A 25910-nucleotide genomic window follows, 5' to 3' on the forward strand; every position below is an offset into this window, starting at 1 on the left:
GAAAATAACTATTTCAATACATGTTTTCCCTTTATTATGAAAAGCTTACAGAGGTTCCGGTGCTGTGGAAGAAGCCTAGCTGAGTCCAAATTGACTACTTAATCATGTTCCACAAAAGGTTTACTCTGCTTCTTACATACATTTTCACTACAAGGTTATGGGGAGCCGGTGACCATCACAAAAGTATTATGTAAGGTGGGGGCCATCCACAGAAAGGACTCTCTCTCACTCACTTACACACACACCCCTACTTTCATATGCAGTACATTGAAGTCAACTTTCTCCAGAAAAATTCATAGCTGGGTAGTACTGCTCCTATCAAATGATCCACCATGAATGCAAATGAACATGTCTAGGAGTAGAAAATATGTAAATCACAGTAAAAACATTATAAAGAAATTAACTATCTTTGGGACAACTATAAATATATGCTGAAGTCAAACTCTTCAAAAAGCACCAGGAAAAGGAGGCCCAAAAAGAGCAGTATATCAATTAGTACACATCTAAAATGACAGACATAACTACTGGCCAGGTGGTTTACAAATTTAGTGTTGAAATCAGAAGTATGAAGCAACTACATTTTGCTAGATGGTATGTGGAAGAAAGTGGAAAATGACTAGAACTTTGATGCAGGCCACTATGTTTGAAAAAAGCATTAAACATTATCATCGTGTAAACACAATCCTTGCCATGCACTTTGGCAGCTGCAGTAACATTCTACAAGTATTATTACAGTGATCCCTCGCTATATCGCGCTTCGCCTTTCGCGGCTTCACTCTATCGCGGATTTTATATGTAAGCATATTTAAATATATATCACGGATTTTTTGCTGGTTCGCGGATTTCTGAGGACAATGGGTCTTTTAATTTCTGGTACATACTTCCTCAGTTGGTTTGCCCAGTTGATTTCATACAAGGGACGCTATTGGCAGATGGCTGAGAAGCTACCCAACTTACTGTTCTTTCTCTCTCGCGCTGACTATCTGTGATCCTGATGTAGGGGGTGTGAGCAGGGGGGCTGTTCGCACACCTAGACGATACGGACGCTCGTCTAAAAATGCTGAAAGATTATCTTCACGTTGCTACCTTCTGTGTGCAGCTTTTAAGTATGCTGCACGGTGCTTCGCATACTTAAAAGCTCAAAGGGCACGTATTGATTTTTGTCTCTCTCTCTCTCTCTCTCTCTTCCTTCCTTCCTTCCTGACGGGGTGTGAGCTACCGCCTTCAACAGCTTTGTACCGCCGTGCTTCGCATACTTAAAAACAAACAGCCCTATTGATTTGTTTGCTTTCCTCTCTGTTTCCTTTGAAGAGGAAGATATGTTTGCATTCTTTTAATTGTGAGACAGAACTGTCATCTCTGTCTTGTCATGGAGCACAGTTTAAACTTTTGAAAAAGAGACAAATGTTTGTTTGCAGTGTTTGAATAATGTTCCTGTCTACAACCTCCTGTGTTTCTGCGCAAATCTGTGACCCAAGCATGACAATATAAAAATAACCATATAAACATATGGTTTCTACTTCGCGGATTTTCTTATTTCGCGGGTGGCTCTGGAACGCAACCCCCGCGATGGAGGAGGGATTACTGTATTATTTTTTTTTTTTGTTAAAAGGTTCTAGAAAATTTGAAGGCAGAATACAAAATATATTTGGCCAACCACATGAAAATAATAAATGAAAATCTGCCTAACATCCTAGAGATCTTAGACCTGAATTAATACTTCTCTTCCTATAGAACAAAGCCAACAGTATACAGCCAAAGTCAAACTGTTTGACTGGGATGGTTTAAAAGCAAATAGGTCAAAATTGGCCTCTTGGTCAAATTATGAGTGTGTCAAGATGTGAAAATATTAAAGTCCACCACTGACCATGACCGAATCTAGGGAACTCTAAAGGGGAAAATGGAAAAGTGCCCTGCCCAGATTCATAAGGCTGAAAATGTAGTAGTAAATATTTCTTTAACAAGTTCTCTGTCTACAATTAAAGGTATTTTTTCCATTGTGGAAGACTTTCAATGGAAAAATTAACCAGAAATATATTTCTAAAGCTTTATTGTAATAAAATGAGAAAATCTCAAAGATGGACTGTGATGACTACTTTTTTATAGTTAACTGTATTTTTAAATCAAAACTTAAACTTCTTTATTAAAGCTACGCAAAGGTATTTCTAAAATGACAGGATAATAATTTGCTGCAAGAAAAAAAAAATACACAACAGACTTACCTGTTTGATACAATGCTTTTAACGCTGCAATATCGGACAGATCCTCACCTCTTGCTCTGCCTAACCAACGATTATAGCTATGAAAAAAATTAAGGAATTTGCTTAGTAAATCAAGCTTTTTGAAAATGAAAGACTAGAGAATATATCAAATGATAACACTATAGCTCATAGCAACATATATATTCATAGTAATAAACACATGCATTTTAAAATTAAGTGAAAGAAAAAATTAAGAAGAAATTAAAGGATCTCACTTCCTCTGGTGCTGTTTTTGCAAAGCTGCATCAGACATTTGGCCTTGCAGAACAAGCTTCCGTTGCTTGTCAATATCATCTTCCATACGGGAAAAGGCATGAGATCCCACGAAGGACAGATCACTTTTCAGATCATCTTCATCAGAGTATTCTGAATTTTGATTTTTTTTTTTTTAAACAAAAATAATACCATTTAGAATATTAATATATATGTAATATGCAATTTTACTTTTAGATTTTTGCAAGGAAAAACAAAATATCAATTCCATTTTAAGTACTCAATGACAACATCAACTCTTTAATAAATTATGCACTTTACTTTTTATAGGACAGTTGATTATAGACCCCATTCAAAAAAAAGTGTTTGAAGAAAGAGGTAACACTGTAAGACTGACAGAATAGGCAGATGGAATAAAATGAAGTACAGCAAGGCAAAAAGAATAGTAGAAGGTATAAAAGTCCATATCTATATTACTAAACCACAGTTAATTTATGCACAGCGGACGCACTGAGGGACATGCGCACTGCGGCCTTGGCGCCCACCCCAGAGTCCAGAGTCAAACGCACGCATGCGCACTGTGGCCTTGGCACCCGCCCCAGAGTCCAGAGTCAAACGCAGCGGCTTCCGCCCCAGAGTCAAACGCAGCGGCTTCCCAGAGTCAGTAGGTGGCGCCCAGACAACACAACCTGTGAGCGCCCAAACAACACAACCTGTACAGTCATGAGTACAAACAATGAACGAAGGCACCCACACAAAGAAACCGCTTTAGTTCAAACAGGGTTATTGAAATAAATGGAAACTTTACCATGCCTATGACCTGTGAACTACACCTGAGGTAAAGCGTGCACGCCAGGTTGTACAGCCACCCGGACGCGACCACCCACACCACCGCATATACCCTCCATGATATTTCATCACGCAGCGGCTTCCCACCGAGGCGCATATTGCGCCATGGCGCACGCCCCAGAGTCAAACGCAGCGGCTTCCCAGAGTCAGTAGGTGGCGCCCAAACAACACAACCTGTTCACTACACTTACTCTAATCCACTGTGCCAGTAATATAGATCACATAACGGTCACAGACTCAAACCCAGCGGCTTCCCCGACTCAGTGGCTGGCACACGAACACCACAACCTGTAAACTAAACTTGCTGTGCTCCACTCTGCCAGCAGTCAGTGTCAACAAAGGCAACAGAATCACGTCTCCACAAAACGAAACCGCTTTAATACAGATATGCTTATTGAATTAAATGACATTTCCCCAGACGCACCCACCCTCCATGATATGTCATCCATCCAAATATCGGACGGGAACAGAAACTGATTGCCAGTCTTGGATTTCTGATTTGCTAGCGAATCGCGTGCTTACTTGTAAAAGGAAGAACATATACTTCAAAAATCAATGATACTGTATAATGAACAGCAGCATTTCACTCTGTTTCATTTCAAGACTGAATCTTTTCTCTAACAGATGTCCACTTTACAGTTTATATTGCCTTAATGTAAGACATCTTCACCATTCTTCACAATATATTCAAAAATGATGACTGAAGCAATGAAATAAGAATGAGTACAAGAAACACATGAACTATTCCATGCAAAGTATGCACAAAAACAAGCTACGCTGAGAAATATTCAGGATGGATGTCAAGAGATGGGTCAGGAGAAAAGAATGACTGAAACACCAATATGAAGACAAATGTCATCAGATGTTTAGACAGGCACTATGGTTGCATAGGTGAAGGGAGTTAATTAAGTGCTTACATTTTGGGAGATAGAAGACAGGAGGACTTTAAGACTAAATTTAAGGCCAGACTCACACTTGCTCAAGGGCTAATAACCAAGGATGTGAACTGGGAGCTCAAAAAAAAAAAAAAAAATGATAGCAGTCTGTTATAACAGTCAATAGTTCAAACTGATATCGTGGATTCTTTATAATGCTATTATGAGACAAAAATATGACAAAGTAAAACCTGTTATGTGTTTATTGTCATTTAATGTCAGTCTTATTTAATTTAGGACAACAAGAATATTGTTAGTAATGCCTTAATAAGTAAAACTATGTTATTAATGAATAATGTACTTAACTTTAATATACTGGGTGAGCCAAAAAGAAGAATCACATTTCAAACTTTTATTGTAAAAAAAACTCTACAAGATAAAGTAAATTTCGTTACGACACTAAAAATGGTATACAAAATAGATTTTTTTCACTGTTTTAAAAATTATGTCTTCAAGGTGGTGGCCATCATTAGCCATACACTCTTCGAGACAATTTCTGAACGCTCGCATGACTCGTTTGGCCATTTCAAGGGGAATAGAGGCAATTTTGTGGCGAATATCATCCTTGAGGGCTTCAAGGTTTTGAGGTCGGTGTGTGTATACCTACCGCCTTGAGATAGCCCCACTAGAAGAAATCTCACGGAGCAAGATCAGGTGAACATGGAAACATCACAAACAAAACTTTCATGGATCTCCACGCCGTATAAGCTGTTGCTACATCCTGTTGAAACCAGGCATCTACCACATCCATTTCTTCCAGCTGGGGCCACAAAAAGTTATCTAGCATTTCAATGTAATGTTCTGAAGTGAAGGTTACCGTAAGGGCCTACAATGCCAAATTCTGTAACGTTGCACCAAACTAACACCCTCACTGTGCAGGGATCTCTGATGAAGTTCATGAAGGTTGGTTTCAGCCCAATACTGAAAGTTTTGCTTATTTACACAACCATTCAGATGGAAAAGTGCCTCATCGCTGCACATGACGATGACAACTCAATGAAGGATTTGCAGAATGTTCGCGCACAACTCTCTATGGCTCTCCCAGTCTCTCTCAGTGAGTTTCTACACTACCATCATTTTGAATGGATGGAAATTAAGGTCCTCATACAAAATCCTCCTCAAAGATGTGTTGGAAATTGCAGGGGTGCGGAAATCTAACGCCCGATTTGTCCGACACGGGTAAATTGACCGTCGGACAAGCATGTTTTTCTGGTTTCAGTTGTCCGCGGACAAGTGCAATTTTCTGGAGAAAAAATATTATATGTGCTGTGCAGGGCACATTTTACCACTACTTTCACATTTTAAACATTTGGGTACGTACTTTGTGCAGAAACAATCTACTTATGCATGTTCTTCATGTCTCAAATTGGTCTTCAATATTGTTTACAAAATGATGGCTGATTTTTCAAAGGGGAAGTACTCTTACGGTCTTACATAAGTATGCGGTCATTTTTTTCATGCCGACATTACGATGTAATCTGATGATTTTTCATTTTAATCAATAACTTTTATATATTACCAGTAACGGCGTACTGCACGATAACATGCAGTGAATAAATACACTTGACTTGAGCATTCCTAGTTTTCATCCTCTTTCTCTGTACGTTTACCATTCGTTTGCTCAGAGGTTGATGCGCTTGCTGCTTCCTGAGCAGCTCTTCTTTTTTCCACCGTAGCGGCCCGCTGCTTCTCTTCTTTCGTTGGCATCTTTTCGCGTTAAAACTGATTAAGTTAGTTTTTGTGTTGCAATTACTTAGTACGTTTTCTTTAATTTTTCACTTAAACTGGCACTTAAGTCTTCAATCTGCCTCAAGAATGATTAGCAAAGGTGGTGGGGAATGAGTACAGCTCCCATACGCATGCGCCGCCCTGCTGCACACTGCCGAGAGTTGATTCAACAATAAAATAAAATAAAAATAAAGAGTAAAGCGGATAGTAGACGTCACGTAGTATACTGTATGTGTACCAAATTTCAAGTCAAAAGGTGAAATGGTTTGCGAGCTACAGGTGATTTAAAATCCTGGACAGACAAATGAACAGCTACGGTAGCGTATTATAGAAGAAGATTGATAAAATTCATTGTTTCTACATAAAAATGCAGTCATTTTACTTACAATACAATTGTTTTCACCACATAACAAAGCTTGTTAGGCAGTTAATCTTTCCTGAAATTTGCGATTTCGTGTAGGTTGTGATATATTGAGGAGTTGAGAAATTTATTGCGTGACAACATCAATTTTGATGAGCTGTCAATAGATCGTTTTTGATTAGCGAATATTTCATATAAAACAAGTTGGTTTCGCGCTGTCAGTTTATTAAAAATAAAGAAGAAAACATTCTAACGGTTTCCAAAGGTTATGAAATATCTATAAAAATCTTCACTGTAACTGTAGTATGTGAAACAGAACTAGTGTAGCTATAATGAAGGCATTGTTTACTAGTGAGTTAAAATGATAAGGGAATCTTTTATAAAATATTCTAGAGCAAGGTGGCAAAATACTACTCCCTGAAAGAACTTTTTTCAGTTTTAAAATGGAAGGCAGTTTTGATATCAATAAAAGAGATCAGAAAAAATAAACTATTTTTTACTTTTGTTATTTGTTTATGGACAAGTGAATTTAACTGGCGGACAAGTGGATTTTCTAAGTTTACTTGTCCGTGGAGAAGTAGAAAAAAATTTGATTTCCACACCCCTGAATTCCTATGGCAGAAGCATGTTTGCGCACTGAACGTCTAGGAGACTGCAAAATTGATGCCCTTACAACTTGGATGTTTTCAGGCGTTTGTATAGTCCGAGGACAGCCTGGAGATTTTCTATTCAATGTAGTGCCCGTCCATCTAAATTTAGCCACCCACTGAAGAACTATTTTCCGATTTGGGACATCATTGTTAGGAGGAATACTGCGCGTTTGGAAGGCACATTGCATAGTGATGATGGATTCATTGTTTTTGAAGAATGCTTCAACAACGAAAACACGGTGCACACCGGACCAAGGTATGTTGCCGACTGAAAACTACAAAGAATCGCCTATCAAAGGACCCCCACCCCAACCCACTTGGTTGCCTCTACCTCACACAATGAGGTGCTTCATTTTTGCTCAGCCTGTATAAATTACACAGATATAAGAAATAATGGTGGGTAGTTGATACAGTATATTGTAATGCATTTCCTCATGCTACATCATCAATACACTGAGAACTACATCTGTAGTGATGTGAAACTTTGCATGTGAGTTGATAAATACTTTGTATGTCTTTATTCATAACTTAGGCAAAGCAATGCAATATTAGTGTTACATTAGTAAGAAGCATTCATGTTTACTCCCTAGGACTAAGTCAGGATAGTGAATTTTACAATAGGGTTGGAGGAAGTGCCTGAAACAAGTTTGGCAAATGTTTTTCTGCAGGGCTTTCTCAATCAATCTCCACTGGAAAGCCAGACTGCCTAGCTGGCAAGCAAATTCATCCATCTATTTTGTACTTCCATATTGCTTTTATCCTGCCACTTTATAGAAATAGAAATTAAACCTGATATCAGAAGAAAGACCACCAATGGTGCACTTGACCTAATATGCATCCACTTTATACTTACTATTTGAAGACAAATGGCACATTTTATAGACAAACCACCAGATTACATAATGGATGCTAGCATCACAGCTATGATTTGAACAGATACAGCGGAACCTCGGTTCACGACCATAATTCATTCCAAAACTTTGGTCGTAAACCGATTTGGTCGTGAACCGAAGCAATTTCCCCCATAGGATTGTACGGATTGTACGTAAATACAATGAATCTGTTCCAGACCATACGATCTGTATGTAAATATATATTTTTAAGTTTTTAAGCACAAATATAGTTAATCAAACCATAGAATGCACAGCGTAATAGTAAACTAAATGTAAAAACATTGAATAACACTGAGAAAACCTTCAACAACAGAGAAAACTAACACTACAATAGTTCGTGCTATAGCGCTACTAACCACTGGCTAAAAACACTTTTTTTATGAATTTTAAGCACAGGGAAAAAAAAATGAACATTTGAAAAAAATCCGTAAATTAATAAACCACCAAGAAAAGTAACATTGCAACAATGCACGCTATGAACCGATCGCTGTAAACAGAAGTGAAAACAAAATCAAGCCCAGTGCATTCTTTAACTGCCTTCCTACCTTATGCGTCCAGCTCTCTCTCAAGCTGCCTGTGTGTGTGTGCGCGTCTCTCTCTAGCGCTGCCTGTGTGTGTGTGCGCGCGCGTCTCTCTCTCGCGCTGCCTGTGTGTGTGTGTGTGTGTGCGCGCGTCTCTCTCGCGCTGCCTGTGTGTGTGTGCGCGTCTCTCTCTCGCGCTGCCTGTGTGTGTGCGCGCGTCTCTCTCGCGCTGCCTGTGTGTGTGCGCGTGCGTGTGTGGCGCTCTCTCTCTTGCTTGCTGCACAGGGAGAGACTGAATATGTACAAACCGAAAGGGAAACTGGCTTGTTCGTATACCGAGTGTGTGGTCATGAACCGAGGCAAAAGTTTGGCAAACTTTTGGTCGTAAACCGATTTGTACGTGTACTGAGATGTTCGTGAACCGAGGTTCCACTGTACTTAGATATGACACTAGCAGTTAGACCATTTGGAATGAAAAGCTTCCTTGCATTCACAAAATTATGTCTGTAGGATTGAACAGTTGTGCTCCCAGCTACTGTACATATTCATTTTTATTTTTTTATATTTAATACTGCCCAGCTGAGTTTCCTATGCTTATCTTACAAGTAAGCCCACGAAATCCAAGACTGGCAATCAGTTTCTGTTCCGTCCGATATTTGGATGGATGACATATCATGGAGGGTGGGTGCGTCTGGGGAAATGTCATTTAATTAAATAAGCATATCTGTACTAAAGCGGTTTAGTTTTGTGGAGACGTGATTCCGTTGCCTTTGCTGACACCGACTGCTGGCAGAGTGGAGCACAGCAAGTTTAGTTTTCAGGTTGTGGTGTTCGTGTGCCAGCCACTGAGTCTGGGAAGCCGCTGGGTTAGAGTCTGTGATCGTTATGTGATCTATATTACTGGCACAGTGGATTAGAGCAAGTGTAGCTCACAGGTTGTGTTGTTTGGGCACCACCTACTGACTCTGGGAAGCCACTGCGTTTGACTCTGGGGCGGGCGCCACGGCGCATTACGTTGTGTTATTTGGGCGCCACCTACTGACTCTGGGAAGCTGCCGCGTTTTGGGAAGTCGCTGCGTTTGACTCTGGGGCAGGCACCGCCGTGTTTTGGGAAGCCGCTGCATTTGATTCTGGACTCTGGGGCGGGCGCCACACTGAATGACCGTTATGTGATCTATATTACTGGAAGAGTGGATTAGAGCAAGTCTAGTTTACAGGTGGTGTTGCTTGGGCGCTTACAGGTTATGTTGTTTGGGCGCCACCTACTGACTCTGGGAATCCGCCGCGTTTTGGGAATCCGCTGCGTTTGACTCTGGGGTGGGCGCCACAGCACAGTATGATGTGTTATTTGGGCGCCACCTACTGACTCTGGGAAGCCGCCGTGTTTTGGAAAGCCACTGCGTTTGACTCTGGGGCGGGCACCAAGGCCGCAGTGCGCATACGCCTTGGTGCGTCCGCCGTGCATATATTAACTGTGGTTTAGTAATATAGATATACATTATATACATTTATGAAATTAAACTACAAATCAAAAAGTAAATAAATGAATGACAACACATACTACTCACCTTCTTGCAAACCAGGTTTTTCAGAAATGCGAATCTGTCTCTCTGGTACAACAGGTTCCCCTTCAGAATTGCCAATATCTGGAGGAAGCAGAAGTAGATTCCTATGTTCTTCTTGAACTGATCTTGGAAAATAAAGAGGCAGTAACTTCCTATATGAGGGCTAAAAATAAGTGTACAAAAAAAAGAAAAAAATTTTTTTTAAGATTATCCTATAAATATATATTATATTGTTGACTCTGTTAAGTTAATGAAAACTGTGTCAAGTAAAATGGTAAATACAGGAAAACTGCAGGATATCTGTAATGAACAGTCATTTCATTGTCACACTGGTCATTTTTCTACAGATGCAGTCACCTGCCAGCTATTTTCAAAACCACAGATCACATTTACACGAGATGTGTCACTATAAGGGTTCATCAAAAGCAAAAACCAGGTGCAAGATGTAATAATAGTAAATTACATTACATATTTGGCCTCAAATAGAAATTAATAAAATAAAACCTTTTCAGTAACTCCCCTGAACTCTAGCCAAGAGCAGTTTAGGTTACTCTAATACTTTGCAAAATCCAAACTTAGTTTGAGCAAACATATGACCCATCAAAAGTCCTTATGTTGGTGTAGCAAGTAACACTGCTGTCTCACCATTTTAGAGAATTTGGGTTTCATTAAGTGATATAATGTTAAATTAGCATGATTTCTATTTCATTTCACACTTTTACATTATTGTTTGTATTACTTTGTAACCAAACACATGGTGTATTCTATTCATCGCTGGTATGTGCCATTGCCAGTGCTCAGAATAGTCCAAACCATAAAATTGATAGGCTTTGAGGTTCACCATCACCTAACCAAATAGGTATGGCCAAAACAAACAGAATGTTGAGCCATCCTACAGTGGATTATGGATGTTTGGAATTGGCACAAGGAGCTGGAACTATGAAATTGTATGACTAATTTAAGTTGTGCATTCTTGCAACAAATTAGAGAACAAACTAATGTGTAGAGATTGTGATATATGGCCGGCAGTTTATTCCTGCCAATACCCCCAAGCCGACAGATGCAGCCCTCCCTGCAACGTGGAGATGACCCAAATTCCAGCAAGGCATCATGGACCTTGGAGTTTTCCTTCACAACCCTGCTGGATACCATGGGGGCTGCCAGAGGACGCTGCAGGGAGGCATAAGGATTTATATTTGCACTATAACCCAGAAGTATATCCTAGTCACGGGGACAGAGGAAATGACGGACTTCCGGGCTGAAGAAAAAGAGGAATTTTCAGCTGACCCGGAAGTGCTGGGGAATCACATGGACTGGGGAATCAGAAGCACTTCCAGGTCAGGGAATATAAAAGGACTCTGGGAGATCCCAGCAGTGAGCAGAGTTGGGAGGAAGGGTGACTGAGCTGCTGGGAGTGGAGGATTGATTATTGTTTATTGATTGTGTATTGTTTATTAAGTATTGTGGAGTGGAGGGTGCTTTGTGCACATTTGTTATTATAATAAATAAGTATTTGGACTTTTATGTGGTGTCTGACGAGTGGTCTGAGGGTTCAAGGGGACGACAGCAGCCCCTATCTGTCAAAAGATGTATAATTCAATTCAAGCATGATATAAAAGAGTTAAGTGAATTTCTATTTTTACCACTCTTTTCTTGAATTTTGTTCCACTGTTATACATACATCTATAAATAATGGCAGTTGGGTTGTCCTTTTTATTACTATTATTTTATTATTACAAAAATTAACCAAAATAATGCTCGTTGGCATGTGTCCCTTCAATGGTAAATTCAAAATAATAAGACGGTGTAGTTGCTCTAACAAAGCTCTGTCCAGCAGGTTGCTTTGGCCAGCAATGACTCCTCCTTACAGAATACCCAGGGTTTTACAGTGGCTGGACTGGAAGGAGTGGGGTTAAATGCCTTCGATAGGTGGCTTCTTGGCACCATGGGAAAAAAAAGGAGATGACAGTGTTTAGCGGCAGCGCCCCCTCTTATCTCAGCAGGTTAGAACATAAGTTGAATGAGCCTAGTAAAAAAAAAGGGGGGGGGGGGGCAAGAGAATCTGCTTCCTCAATTTAAATGCTTATTCTAAAATGTTATTGACATATGACAATTATCTATAGATAGATAAATGATAGATACTTTATTAATCCCAAGGGGAAATTCACATACTCCAGCAGCAGCAGCATATTGATATATATATTGTAAGCTGGAGGGCTGATTGCACCCTCAGAGGACAAAGATGCCCCTGGGAAAACCTCTGAAACAGCTGACAGTTTAGGTTCACATTGCTCCTTACCCTTCTTACTTGCGCTATAATGCGCGATAAACCTCTCACGCGGTACTCCGCTTACTGAAAAGCCTTGTACAGCGCCTGTCACTTTTGGCATTGATCTCTGTCTCTCTCTCTCGAACTGTCATCTCTGACTTCTGAGCACGTTTAAACTTTTGAGAAGAGACAAATGTTTCTTTGTAGTGCTTTGAATAAAGTTCCTTTTTTTCTACAACCTCCTGTGTCTCTGTGCAAATCTGTGACCCAAGCTATATAATATATATATAATGAATTAAAGAGTGATAAAAATGCAGGTATAACAGACAATAACTATAATGTTAATGTTTACCACCCGAGTGGAATTGAAGAGTCGCATGGTGTGGGGGAGGAACGATCTCCTCAGTCTGTCAGTGGAGCAGGACAGTGACAACAGTCTGTCATATACATTATCCACATATCTATAATACAGAGTTGACTGACTCAATCACCCATCAACACAAACACTATTTCCCATTTCATTAAAATGCTAAAATTTGGCAGGATGGTACATCTAGACCAGCAGGCATCAGCTAAGAAAGGACATTTTGATGTATCAATATTTAGGGGTAACCAGACAATAAGAATACTAAAAACTTATTTGATTGAAATTTGCCAACTTTATAGAAAAAAAGGAAACTGGCAAACCCTTGTTTTGTTTTCTTTTAATTTGTCGATATTTGTTCATAATAATGCTGCAGAGAGTTGGCTATTCTTGGGGACGGCACTTTTTTTTGGCTGAGCGTTGAGAAGTGATCACACACAATGTACAGTGAAGGAACAACTGACACACAGACACAATCAGCCATTTTCTTTTAGACTCGGGAGACACCGCTTTTCCTCTTCAAGGGGAATCGATGTCCTCATAAGCTATTGTGCCACACCTGCCACCTTTGTTCTTTTGCTGGATCTAAATCTGACTGAATGGCTCAGCTCACGCCTCATTTTAAACTCCTTCACTGGCACAGCTCTGGTAACAAGAAACATTTGGAGTCTGTGATTTCTACTGAAGGGGGTATATTACTGACTGAAACGTAACCATTTTATTTTCCAGTCAGTTAAAATTAGCATATAAATAGTAGCTGGACATTACAGTTTTCATGCATACATTATGCCATATCAAAGTTTTATCTCTGCAGAGGTTCAGCTAACTTCTTTTCAACAAAATTTAATAATATAACCGGGGCGTACAAACCATTGTACATAACTATAGATCTTATCCAAGACTACTTATTTATTAAAAGAATCTTCTTTTTGTAAAATAAATTTACTAAATCCAATTTAGGGTCACAGCAGGCCAGAGCTATCCTGATAACACTATGCAGAGGACAAATTATAAATCTGGACCAGCTAAAAATCTTAAAACTCGAAATTTACAAAGGAAAAACAATGCATTTTACTGTAAGGATGTACAATTAAAGTCACATGCATTAGACACAAAGGTTTGGAATAAAAATGTTATTGCCCTAGTGTAGCCAGCACACATACATGTAACATTTACCAGAATCATTTGAACTAGGCAGTGAGAAAGTGGTACTACTCCATAATTAAAAATATATAATGTTAAGAAAATGCACCTGTCCAAATTAAAGTTAAGAAGTTTTGGATCACTGTTTACATTTCAGCTAAAACTACTCATTTTTAACAGAGCCCATACTCCCCAGGATGGCTATGATATTGCTTGTATATTTATTTCTAATAAAAAAGAAACTGTACCTCCTCAAAATCTGTGACAGCAAACACCACCATTTCTATAGTTTCACCAAATTTTTCTAAAAATCTTCGCACAGTTCCTAAAGGGAAACAAAGCAGAAATAATGTTAAAGAAGATGTACTATTCAGGTGTAGCTTTCAAATTTTCAATGCAAACTTTTGAAGTCTGTGAGGCTGTTATTATTATAAGTTCCCATAATTAAAAATACAGTAACAAGCAAATCACTTGCTTTAAAACTTTTTTTTTCTAGTCCAGATGTCAGAACACGACCTCTCACCTAATAACATTACTTTATCTTAATTCTGAAGGGCAGATGCAGGTTTTGATGTGTCCAGCTCCTTATTAGTAGAGCAGGTGGAGTGGTGGTTCCAGGCTAAAGGATCTGTTCTGGAAACTGGAAGGTTGCTGGTTCGAATCCTTGGAAGTGCCAAGATGATTGCTACTCTGCTGGCCCCTGTACAAATATCTGACCTTGTGCTCTGACTTCAGAATTCTCTTGTGTGTCTGCAGACTAAGTTAGGGTATGCAAAAAATGAAATTCCTAATGCAAGAAATTTCATATGGCAAATGAACTGAATTACTATCATGTCGGTCTGGGTTAACGACCATGATCTACACCCCTCAACATCAAAGGGTTTGCTTATCATCATCAACCTTGACTCCAAAAGGGGACTCACAGTAGTACCTGTAAGAAAATGTACTACATAATACACTATGGAGTAGGAGTGTGCATTATGTATGGTCAATGATAATATCTTAATTGTTGCTTTAACAATGTGCAAGCTGAAATTATCGAATATGTCACTAACTTTGCAAAAAACAATCAAAACCATGCTTTAAGAGTCCATGCATTCACTGTTTCACGTCACCTAACTGGATAGGCTACAGTGCAAGTTTTATTTTATAAGCCATCTTGGTTGGGGGTCCTCAATTCCAAAACGCTTTTTTCTTTCTTTCATTTAATCTTGACACCTGCCTCTCCAGCCCCTTTTTGTCTCTCCCACGACAGATTCTTCTCAAAATCTCAGTTATTAGAAAGTATTTATTACTCCCGCTGTACATACCTTTTTTCACCCCATGAAACATTAGTTTAACATTAACCGAATGTTGAGCGTTTCATTGAAGGATAATCTATGTCAGGAAGAATAAGAGTCCTGTTTGCTGAAAGGACGATCTTCTTTATGGAGGAATATACTGGAATTGTGCGGTTTCTTGTGAATGCTGATCAGTGACCAGGGACACAGAAAAAATATTCTGATTATTCGGTATCCCTAATCACCATGCAGTTCTGGTATTCTCCACACAAAGAAAGTCCATCCTTTACTCCTTCCTGATCTGGATTACTCTTAAATGAAATACTGCCAATAAGGAACAACAGAAATCACTTTCTGTCAATAAATGACGTTTCATGGGGAGATCACTGCTGACAAATACAAATATCATGGGAAAATACAAACAAAAAAGGCGGCGGATGAGATTCTCTGTGTGATGCGTTTCTTAAAGTCAGAAGAAAGAAAAAAAGGACTGATCAAGATATTTGGAAGGTCAACTGCTGAACTGGTGCATTCAGTTAGTACAGATCATCTAACAATGATTTCTGTTATTCCTTATTGGAAACATTTCATTTAACAGAAATCAAGATCAGGAAGGGTATGGAAAAACTGGAGCTGCGTGGTTAGTTCTGAATGCAGATCAGTTTTTAAAAATACAAAATGATCAGAATATTACTGCTTCACAAATAACTTATGTTTATTTCTGTATATTACAGTATAACTAACCCACCCCCCCAAAAAAAACACAACCGCCATTGGACGTACTGTACATAGCAATAAGCGCCTTGAGCATGGGAAAGCAGGAATATTCTGATCATTTTGAATCGTTCACATATATAGTTTGAGATACATATCTGTTTGAATATATAGGTCAGTACAGATTGGAAAGAACTTGAAATTAGCAATTTGTTTAAAAATGTTATAGATTTCAGTTTTTTTTTTACCTGTAGTTCAGTACGTTAGATTTTCTTCTTGCTTATATGCTGCACAATTCACTTTACAGCACAGCAGTTTATGTGTACCCACACTTTTAATGTTCATGCCCTGTACTTCAATTATGTTTAGTATTTTATTCCTTTTGGATCCATATCTTGTTTAGATTAATGGTAAGTGTCTGTTTAAAATGCTCTCATTATAATAGTTTTGTTGGTCTTGGTGCAATGTTTTGTGGAAAAGGTTTACTCACACTTGCACTGTTTGATCTCAGTAATACTTTGACTGGTGATTTTAATGTTTTTGTGATATTTTACTTGAGTTTTAAGTAAATAAATAAGAACCATTTTCCTTAACTGTTGTTTCCAACAAGGCGGGGACCTTGGCGGTCCGATCCTCGGCTACAGAAGCTGGCTCTTGGGACGTGGAATGTCACCTCTCTGAAGGGGAAGGAGCCTGAGCTAGTGCGTGAGGTTGAGAGGTTCCGGCTCACCTCGACGCACAGCTTGGACTCCTGGAACTAATCTCCTTGAGAGGGGCTGGACTCTCTACCACTCTGGAGTTGCCCCTGGTGAGAGGCGCCGAGCGTGTGTGGGTATACTTATTGCCCCCCAACTTGGAGCCTGTTCATTGGGGTTTACCCCGGTAGATGAGAGGGTAGCCTCCCTCCGCCTTCGGGTGGGGGGACGGGTCCTAACTGTTGTTTGTGCGTATGCGCCGAACAGCAGTTCGGAGTACCCACCCTTTTTGAAGTCCCTGGAGGGTGTGCTAGAGGGCATACCATCTGGGGACTCCCTCGTACTGCTGGGAGACTTCAATGCTCACGTGGGCAATGACAGTGAGACCTGGAAGGGCGTGATTGGGAGGAATGGCCCCCCCGATCTGAACCCGAGTGGTGTTTTGTTATTGGACTTCTGTGCTCATCACGGATTGTCCATAACGAACACCATGTTCAAGCATAGGGGTGTTCATATGTGCACTTGGCACCAGGACACCCTAGGCCTCAGTTCGATGATCGACTTTGTGGTCGTGTCGTCGGACTTGCGGCCACATATCTTGGACACTCGGGTGAAGAGAGGGACGGAGCTATCAACTGATCACCACCTGGTGGTGAGTTGGCTTCGATGGTGGGGGAGGATGCCGGTCAGGCCTGGTAGGCCCAAACGTGTTGTGAGGGTCTGCTGGGAACGTCTTGCAGAGCCCCCTGTCAGAAGTAGCTTCAACTCCCACCTCCGGCAAAACTTTGACCATGTCCCGAGGGAGGTGGGGGACATTGAGTCCGAATGTTCCGTGCCTCTATTGTTGAGGCGGCTGACCGGAGCTGTGGCCGTAAGGTGGTCGGTGCCTGTCGTGGCGGCAATCCCCGAACCCGTTGGTGGACACCGGCGGTGAGGGATGCCGTCAAGCTGAAGAAGGAGTCCTACCGGTCCCTTTTGTCCTGTGGGACTCTGGAGGCAGCTAATAGTTACCGGCAGGCCAAGCGGAATGCAGCTTTGGTGGTTGCTGAGGCAAAAACTCGGGCGTGGGAGGAGTTTGGGGAGGCCATGGAGAACGACTTTCGGACGGCTTTGAGGAGATTCTGGTCCACCGTCCGGCGTCTCAGGAGGGGGAAGCAGTGCAGTGTCAACACTGTATATGGTGGGGATGGTGCGCTGCTGACCTCGACTCGGGACGTTGTAGGTCGGTGGGGGGAGTACTTCGAAGACCTCCTCAATCCCAATAACATGCCTTCCAATGAGGAAGCACAGCCTGGGGACTCGGAGGTGGGCTCCCCCATCTCTGGGACTGAGGTCACCAAGGTGGTCAAAAAACTCCTTGGTGGCAGGGCCCCGGGGGTGGATGAGATACGCCCGGAGTTCCTCAAGGCTCTGGATGTTGTAGGACTGTCTTGGTTGACACGCCTCTGCAACATCGCATGGACATCAGGGACAGTGCCTCTGGACTGGCAGACCGGGGTGGTGGTCCCCCTCTTTAAGAAGGGGGACCGGAGGGTGTGTTCCAACTACAGAGGGATCACACTCCTCAGCCTCCCTGGAAAAGTCTATTCGGGGGTTCTGGAGAGGAGGGTCCGTCGGATAGTCGAACCTCGGATTCAGGAGGAACACTGTGGTTTTCGTCCTGGTCGCGGAACAGTGGACCAGCTCTACACCCTTAGCAGAGTCCTGGAGGGTGCATGGGAGTTCGCCCAACCAGTCTACATGTGTTTTGTGGACTTGGAAAAGGTGTTCGACCGTGTTCCTCGGGGAATTATGTGGGGGGTGCTCCGGGAGTATGGAGTACCGGACCCCCTGATAAGGGCGGTTCGGTCCCTGTACAACCGGTGTCAGAGCTTGGTCCGCATTGCCGGCAGTAAGTTGAACCCATTTCCAGTGAGAGTTGGACTCCGCCAGGGCTGCCCTTTGTCACCGATTCTGTTCATAACTTTTATGGACAGAATTTCTAGGCACAGCCAGGGTGTTGAGGGGGTCCGGTTTGGTGGACTCAGGATTGGGTCACTGCTTTTTGCAGATGATGTTGTCCTGTTTGCTTCATCAGGCCGAGATCTTCAGCTCTCTCTGGATCGGTTCGCAGCTGAGTGTGAAGCGGCTGGAATGGGAATCAGCACCTCCAAATCTGAGACCATGGTCCTCAGCCAGAAAAGGGTGGAGTGCCCTCTCAGGGTTGGGAGCGAGATCCTGCCTCAAGTGGAGGAGTTCAAGTATCTTGGGGTCTTGTTCACGAGTGAGGGAAGAATGGAGCGTGAGATCGACAGGGGACTGAGCGGTCTCGTGGCCTGGAACCCCTACAGATTTTTTTTTTTTTCTCCAGCCTTCTGGAGTTTTTTTTTGTTTTTTCTGTCCACCCTGGCCATCGGACCTTACTCCTTTCTATGTTAATTAATGTTGTCTTATTTTAATTTCTTATTTTGTCTTTTATTTTTCTTCTCTTCATTATGTAAAGCACTTTGAGCTACTTTTTGTATGAAAATGTGCTATATAAATAAATGTTGTTGTTGTTGACAGGCGGATCGGTGCGGCGTCCGCAGTGATGCGGGCTCTGCATCGGTCTGTCGTGGTGAAAAAGGAGCTGAGCCATAAGGCAAAACTCTCAATTTACCAGTCGATCTATGTTCCTACCCTCACCTATGGTCATGAGCTATGGGTAGTGACCGAAAGAACGAGATCGCGAATACAAGCGGCTGAAATGAGTTTCCTCCGCAGGGTGTCTGGGCTCTCCCTTAAAGATAGGGTGAGAAGCTCAGTCATCCGGGAGGGGCTCAGAATAGAGCCTCTGCTCCTCCGCATCGAGAGGAGTCAGATGAGGTGGCTCGGGCATCTGATTAGGATGCCTCCTGGACGCCTCCCTGGTGAGGTGTTCCGGGCACGCCCAACCGGGAGGAGGCCTCGGGGAAGACCCAGGACACGCTGGAGGGACTATGTCTCCTGGCTGACCTGGGAACGCCTCGGGATTCTCCCGGAAGAGCTAGACGAAGTGGCCGGGGAGAGGGAAGTCTGGGCATCTCTGCTCAAGCTGCTGCCCCCGTGACCCGACCTCGGATAAGCGGAAGAGAATGGATGGATGTTGTTTCCATTAATCTCATTAGTAAGCTACAATTAATACCCTATTAACCAAACCAAGCTAGATTAATAAGACTTTTACAAACACGTTTCAAAGTCACAGAAAAAATAAATTTTTTTTCCAATATCGCACACCCCTACTATGGAGTATTTTTTTTTTTTTTTTTTACAGGTCCTAAGTGTCCCACCATAAAAAGCAAAACAGCATTCAATCAATAGTACACAGCATAAGGTTTCTAGAAATTACTGTATGTTGCAGTGGTGCAATGTTAAAAGCATAGTTAACACTTAAAATTCCACCCCTATCTAGTTTAGAGAGCTACTAGGCCAAAACTCTTTTATGAGATAATTTCCTTATGTACATTAAGACATTACAAAATAAAACAAAGGCAGATGCCTGGCAAGCAATGTTAAAAAAAACACATGCACTTAAATTTTTTGCCAAACTAAAAGGCTTTACACTGTTCCTTGTTAAGAATTATTTTTTTCTAGTTTTAAACAAGACATATTTTTCGTTTTAAATTACAGATGTAGGGTTAGGATTTTTCCAATTAAGCAGGATAAGTCAACATGTGAGCACAGTAATACTGGAGATCAAAGTAGATTTATTATTGCATAATCATAACCCATCTTATGTGACTCCAAAAACTTCACATCTTATTGCTAGTGGGAACATTAAGATGTAGGACTAAAATAATTTGAATATTCATAAACTCTGCCACATAAATCTGAGTCACTGCTTGCAAGTCACACCTCTCTCTTTGAGGCAGTGTGCATCAATTTGTCAACCAATAATGGTAGAGGCAACAGGACACACAGGAAGAAGTAAATGTTACCAAGGTTGAAAAGGTAGTTAATAATTTGTACTTTAAATGTAATAAAATAACAAAAAAACGTGGCAGTTATAGTCAACCTTTAAGCACATAGTAGCCATAAGACCTCAAACACAGATCTAAAACATCATTCGTGCACCACTGTTAAAAGACAATATAAGATGACATTGAAAATGAACACAAAAGTGGCAAGTCATCAATACAATTAACCAACCAATGATGTGTACGCTGTATTTGTCAGGATATGCAACTATATTGCATAGCCCCTGGCAAAGGTTTTATTTAATTTGCACAATTCTCAATTGGCACTTAAAAGTCCGCAGTGCAGTATATCCATTGCGGGACAGTGAGGCTAAAGTTAATTTTGTGCAGAAGTTGCACAAAACCTTTGGAAAGTGGACTGAAGTGGGATTCAAAGATCAGTCCTGTATATCCTTGTAGTTTACACTCCGACGGCAGTTATATTGACAGTACACAGTAATGTAATCATGCAGTAAGAGTGAAGAGAGTCTGTGTCATTCATACTTAATGCTATATGCGTGGCATCGTCTAATGGGTATCCTCTTTTGGGCGAGTTGATAACACAAAACCCCACTGAAGACATGGCATGTTCCCTAAAGAGGGGAAAAGAACACACAAAAAAATTAAATAGACCAATAATGTGTTATTTATTTATCAGTTCACAATGTTTTATTTCGACAAAAACTCATTTCACCATCAGTTTCGATACGGCTGGTGAAAGATCCTCCAAGTGTGATCAGCATCTTAACTTACCACAAGAACCTGGCTATAGAGGAGGGCAATATAATAATGTAAGACACAAAGGAAAAAATTCAAGCATGGAGATCATGCACCCTTTAATTACTCAACTGCTAAATTACCCATTAATTAACCAACAGAAAATTAAGTCTTGCCTTTAAATATTGGAAAGTCTGAAAGGAATAATTGTTGAACTTTAAATAACAGACACACAAACAGAGTTAATAAGCATTCTTAAAATACATTGTTACTACATTTATAGATATTTCTTTGTCATTTTTATTTAAATCAAATCATAAGATTAAGCAAATACTATGCCAGGAAAAATACAGAGTACCAATCATTCTTAATATAAGGTTAAATAGGTATATCACAAACTTGTGTAAAAGTACTGCAGAATTATTTAGATTTATACATGAATGCGTAAATTATTTAAAGCCAGACCAAATATGATTTTTTGCAGTTATTACCAAAATAAAACTTTTTTTCTTTTCCTGATTGGCATAATGATGTAGTCATTAGTGCTGTGTTTTAATCCTGGTCTCGTCATGGTCTATATTTTGTCTGCATTGTCACCCTGCATCTACATGAATTTTTACTGATAATCCAGTTTTCCTGTCACATAGTAAAAACACAGAGGTTAGGTTGATTGATGACTTAAAGTTGGCCTGGTGTGAATAACGGTAGCTGTGTTTGCAAGTATATCCTTCAACAGACTGGCATCCTGACTGGGATGCTTCTTGTCTTGCACCCAAACCTGCTGGTTTTGGTTCTGGCGACCATGGCCTTGAATTGTACAAAGTTAGTTGAGAAAATGACAGAGGTCTCTCTATTATAAAAGAAAATCTTGAGACGAGACAAGACTATTGCCAAGAGATTTATTCAAGTTGGTAGAGGGGGTTCCGCCCTCCTCTCAACCATTTCCGGTTAACAACCCACGCCCACATTCCTCTCACCTCTCATTCATGTGAATGATTTTGTCAGAAAGTTCCTACTTTCTCAGCTCTTATAAATTTTTACGTTTTCCTCACTTTAACTTCCCAATAAAAGAAGACTTATTATGATCAAATCTTATTGAAGAATTTTATCCCAAAGGGTTATTAACAGAAGAAATGAGTACACGGGCAATCCAGCAATAAGAAACAATGAAGTCAAATGAATTAACATGAAAATTGTCGATCAGTTATACAGCAGATTGGTTAAATGTATCAATAGACTATGCTGAAAGAGTTGGTGGTGATGGTACGTAAGATGAAAACATCAACTTACAATATTCCGTAGAATATCTACAACCATTAACACCGTCTGGTCTTTCACCGGCCAAATTACTGTTGAAAGAAGGATGTATCGTAATGTTATTGCGTAATTTATGTCTGAGTGATGGGTTATGCAATAGGACAAGATTAGCTGTATACAAAATTGGTTGAACAATTCGAATATGTAAAATTTTAACACGCGACAATTAAGGTAATGTAGTACATCTTCCGTTGATAAAATTAGACACCAAAGGAGATCTTGATATGCCATTCGTATTAAAATGTTTACAGTTTCCCTGTTAGAATAGCTTTTGCTATGACAATTACCAAATCTCAGGGACAAAAATTCGCTCACAGGCCGTTATACGTTGCGTTGTCATAATGCAAGTCCAAACACAGAATCAAAATTCAATACAATATTGATGAAAAGTTAATTCCAAATATTCTTTTTACTGACGTTTTATAGTAAAAGTGTTAAGTTTTAAAAAGTATTTGTGTGTTAATTTCAAAGGCAAACAGAACGAAAACGTATAAAGCAACATGAAACAATTTTCTTTCAATTAATTACGTTTTACTATTTTTTACTATGGTTAATTACTCGCTGTAATGTAAAATAGTTAGTTCTATTATGCATATGTAACAATTCCCATGAAAATAACAATCTGTTTAAATTGAACTTCAGCTTTCCCATAAGTGGCTAGCACATAGCGCCCGCCTGGGGATTGGCGAGTGATGCGAGCAGGGGGCACAGCCCCCTAGTAAAGAACAAAAATCTCTTGGATTCCATGTTAAATAGCAACAAAGACTAAATTTACAATTTTCTAATGCAATATATTTTGTTACAATTTCTTTCTGTTAGAAAGCAACAATGGTACCTACAGTAGGCCTGTCAGAGAACACACCAAGCTTCTTTTTACAGCAGGTTACAGGCATCCATTTCATTACATGTGCATAATGATTGACTCAGTGGTCTTTCAAGGAGCTATAATTTTAGCATAAGGTAGTTTGTACATTACACGGGCATGTCTACTTGTGGGGATTGTAGAAAGCCGCACGTCTAACTCAAATACCTTTTTAACAAACTTTTATTAATAACCCACTGATCAATTTTTATAGTGAACACCAATGCAAATTCAAGAGAAGTGAGTATTTCACCTTCACAAAAAGGTGAAAATAACACCTCAGCAGCACATATGGTGTGGTACAGTTTAATAAAGAAACAGCTCTTATTAGTATTATTGCAAGTCAAAGATGGCTCCCATTTAGTGTGTGTGTATGAATGTGCAATAGCACTAGCCCCTGCCCTTTCTATTATGTAAAAAACAGGCTGCAATTTTGGGCATATTTCGCATCATAACCTTCTCAAATGTATTTTAGGGTTGTGGGAGGCTGCAGCCTATCTTGGCATCATCACATGCAAGGTAGGAACAAACCCTGGATGAGACACAAGTCCATTGCAGAGCCCATTCACGTTCACACCATACTCACATGGTGCTCATTTACTTCATCATACTAAACATGTCTTTAACATATGGGAGGAAAACTAATGTAGACAAAGGGATAATGTGACTTATTTTATGCATCTTCACATGGTAGACAACATCTCACCTGAACAAGCACTAAGTCTGTCTGTTATAATCTCTGCGATTTTCAATATAAGGCACCATATGAGTGGCCAATGCTATTTATTACAATAAGTTATATACGTATTGTCTTAGAAGATCTCCTAAACGATTCTAAATTTATCTTTAACTAGTCACTGTTATTTTTGGGAAATATTCAATGCCATTGCTCATTTTCCTCATTAAAAACTACAGAATTGTACTTCTTACCTTACTAGTTGCATGACATTTCTATAGCAATTATAAAGTGAGCTCTCAGCTGCAGTCCGATACCGAGCTTTATATTTGGGTCCAACTGTGTGAACCAGGAACCGGGCAGCTAAATTAAAGCCTTCAGTGATTTTAGCCTCCCCTGTACGGCAACCTGCAAGGTAAAAGGGTTATACGGTTTAGTAAACACAGAATTCCTTTCAGTGTAGGCAGTTGCCTATACAATTATTAGAACACTACACAATCTGTTTAAGGAAGTTAAAACTGCAAACAAAACTTAAAATTCATTGTGTTGTGTGAGAACCACACAACATGAGCTTACCTGTATTTTCATATTACTTATTATTAGAAAACAATGCAAAAATCCTCTATAACAGATTTCTCTGTTTCAGTCTGCATCAGCTCATTCTAAGAATAAACAACCTGTATTTATGACTACTCCATATTATTTTTTATTTATTTATTTTTTTAAACAGCAGCACATTGATGCTTGAATCCCCAAAAACGTTAATAACATCCTATCTTGGTGGCGCTGGGCACAAGGCAGCCCTGGTCAGAATGCCATCCCATCTTAGTGGCTCAAACGGTGAATTTAGTGCTCCAAAATAACTTTAACACTCCCAACTTTAGGAATAATGGAGGACAACTCAAGCTGACACAAGAAGAATGTGCAAATTTCACATGAACAACTGAGTGCAGGATTCTAACCCAGGATGATGAAGTCATGAAATTACAACACTGTAACAACATGCCATTCACCCTAAACTTTATGTTCTTAAAATTACTGTCATTTTAATTTACTCACTTCTTGTCATTTATGCAATTTCTTGTATATGTGTTTATTTTGTTGTTATTTGAACACTGATGCTCTATGCAGTCATCAAGACAACCTGTTGGGAAAAGAATTGTATAAAACTGCTTTCAAACTAGTCAGGCTACTAGTTTTGCATTAAATTGTTACAATTCTCCCATCTTGTGGGCAAATATGGAATTGCCACTAAAAATGCTAAAAAGCAGGTAACATAAAAAAAAAAGGAACTTTTTTACACTCAGATGAACTCTAAACTCATAACCTACATCACAGCTGCATGAACCACCTACAAGAAGTCAGCATGCTTTCTAATCATTGACTTTGCTTTTGATACTCAATATAATAGCTTTACACAGTGGATTAATTTTTAGAATTTGAAAAAATAAATCTAGTTTTTTTTTCAGTTTTGGCACTGTTTTCATGCAGTTACTACAATGGGCAGTATTCATTGTGCAGTGGTTATTTGCTCCTCCAGGATCCTTGTTTTAAAACCAGTCTGTGTGAGGTCTCCATGTTCTCCCTGTGTTCGTGTTAGTCTTTCTCCATATACAGTACATGGATTTCCCACAATCCAAACAAATGGATGCTGGATTACCTGGCAAGTCTAAATTTAACCAGTGTGATGTCCCATCCAGAGTTGGTTCCCTCTTTATACTTGATGCCTCTGGAATAGCCTTCAGTGCTATGTGGCTCTGAATTGGATTGAGCCGATGTTTTCTTAAACTATGCTATGTAATTCATATGGTGAACCGACTTCCTTGGATGACTTAAATTGTCAGTCTTAAGCTTTTCCCTGTAGACAGGTTAAGGGTGTACTTTGATTCTCAGATAATAGCCAAAAAGCCCTTCTTTCAAAGGAACAGGCTAGCTAATAGTAAC

At 40.1% G+C, this 25910-nt stretch overlaps 1 protein-coding gene across 2 annotated transcripts in view; it reads right to left on the minus strand.

The window, feature by feature from the left end:
* gdap2 (ganglioside induced differentiation associated protein 2) overlaps positions 1-25910 on the minus strand; it is a 77143-nt gene that overhangs the window by 36903 nt on the left and 14330 nt on the right. For both annotated transcript variants that reach the window (XM_028800746.2, XM_028800747.2), the window contains 6 exons: positions 24221-24374; positions 20899-20987; positions 14001-14077; positions 9980-10139; positions 2477-2627; positions 2223-2299 (listed from right to left, as the gene is read on the minus strand). In XM_028800746.2, the coding sequence (XP_028656579.1) occupies positions 2223-2299; positions 2477-2627; positions 9980-10139; positions 14001-14077; positions 20899-20987; positions 24221-24374 (708 nt within the window). The remainder of the gene's footprint in view (positions 1-2222; positions 2300-2476; positions 2628-9979; positions 10140-14000; positions 14078-20898; positions 20988-24220; positions 24375-25910) is intronic.

The sequence above is a fragment of the Erpetoichthys calabaricus genome, chromosome 4, assembly GCF_900747795.2.
Source record: "Erpetoichthys calabaricus chromosome 4, fErpCal1.3, whole genome shotgun sequence".
NCBI classification, from domain to species: domain Eukaryota; kingdom Metazoa; phylum Chordata; class Cladistia; order Polypteriformes; family Polypteridae; genus Erpetoichthys; species Erpetoichthys calabaricus.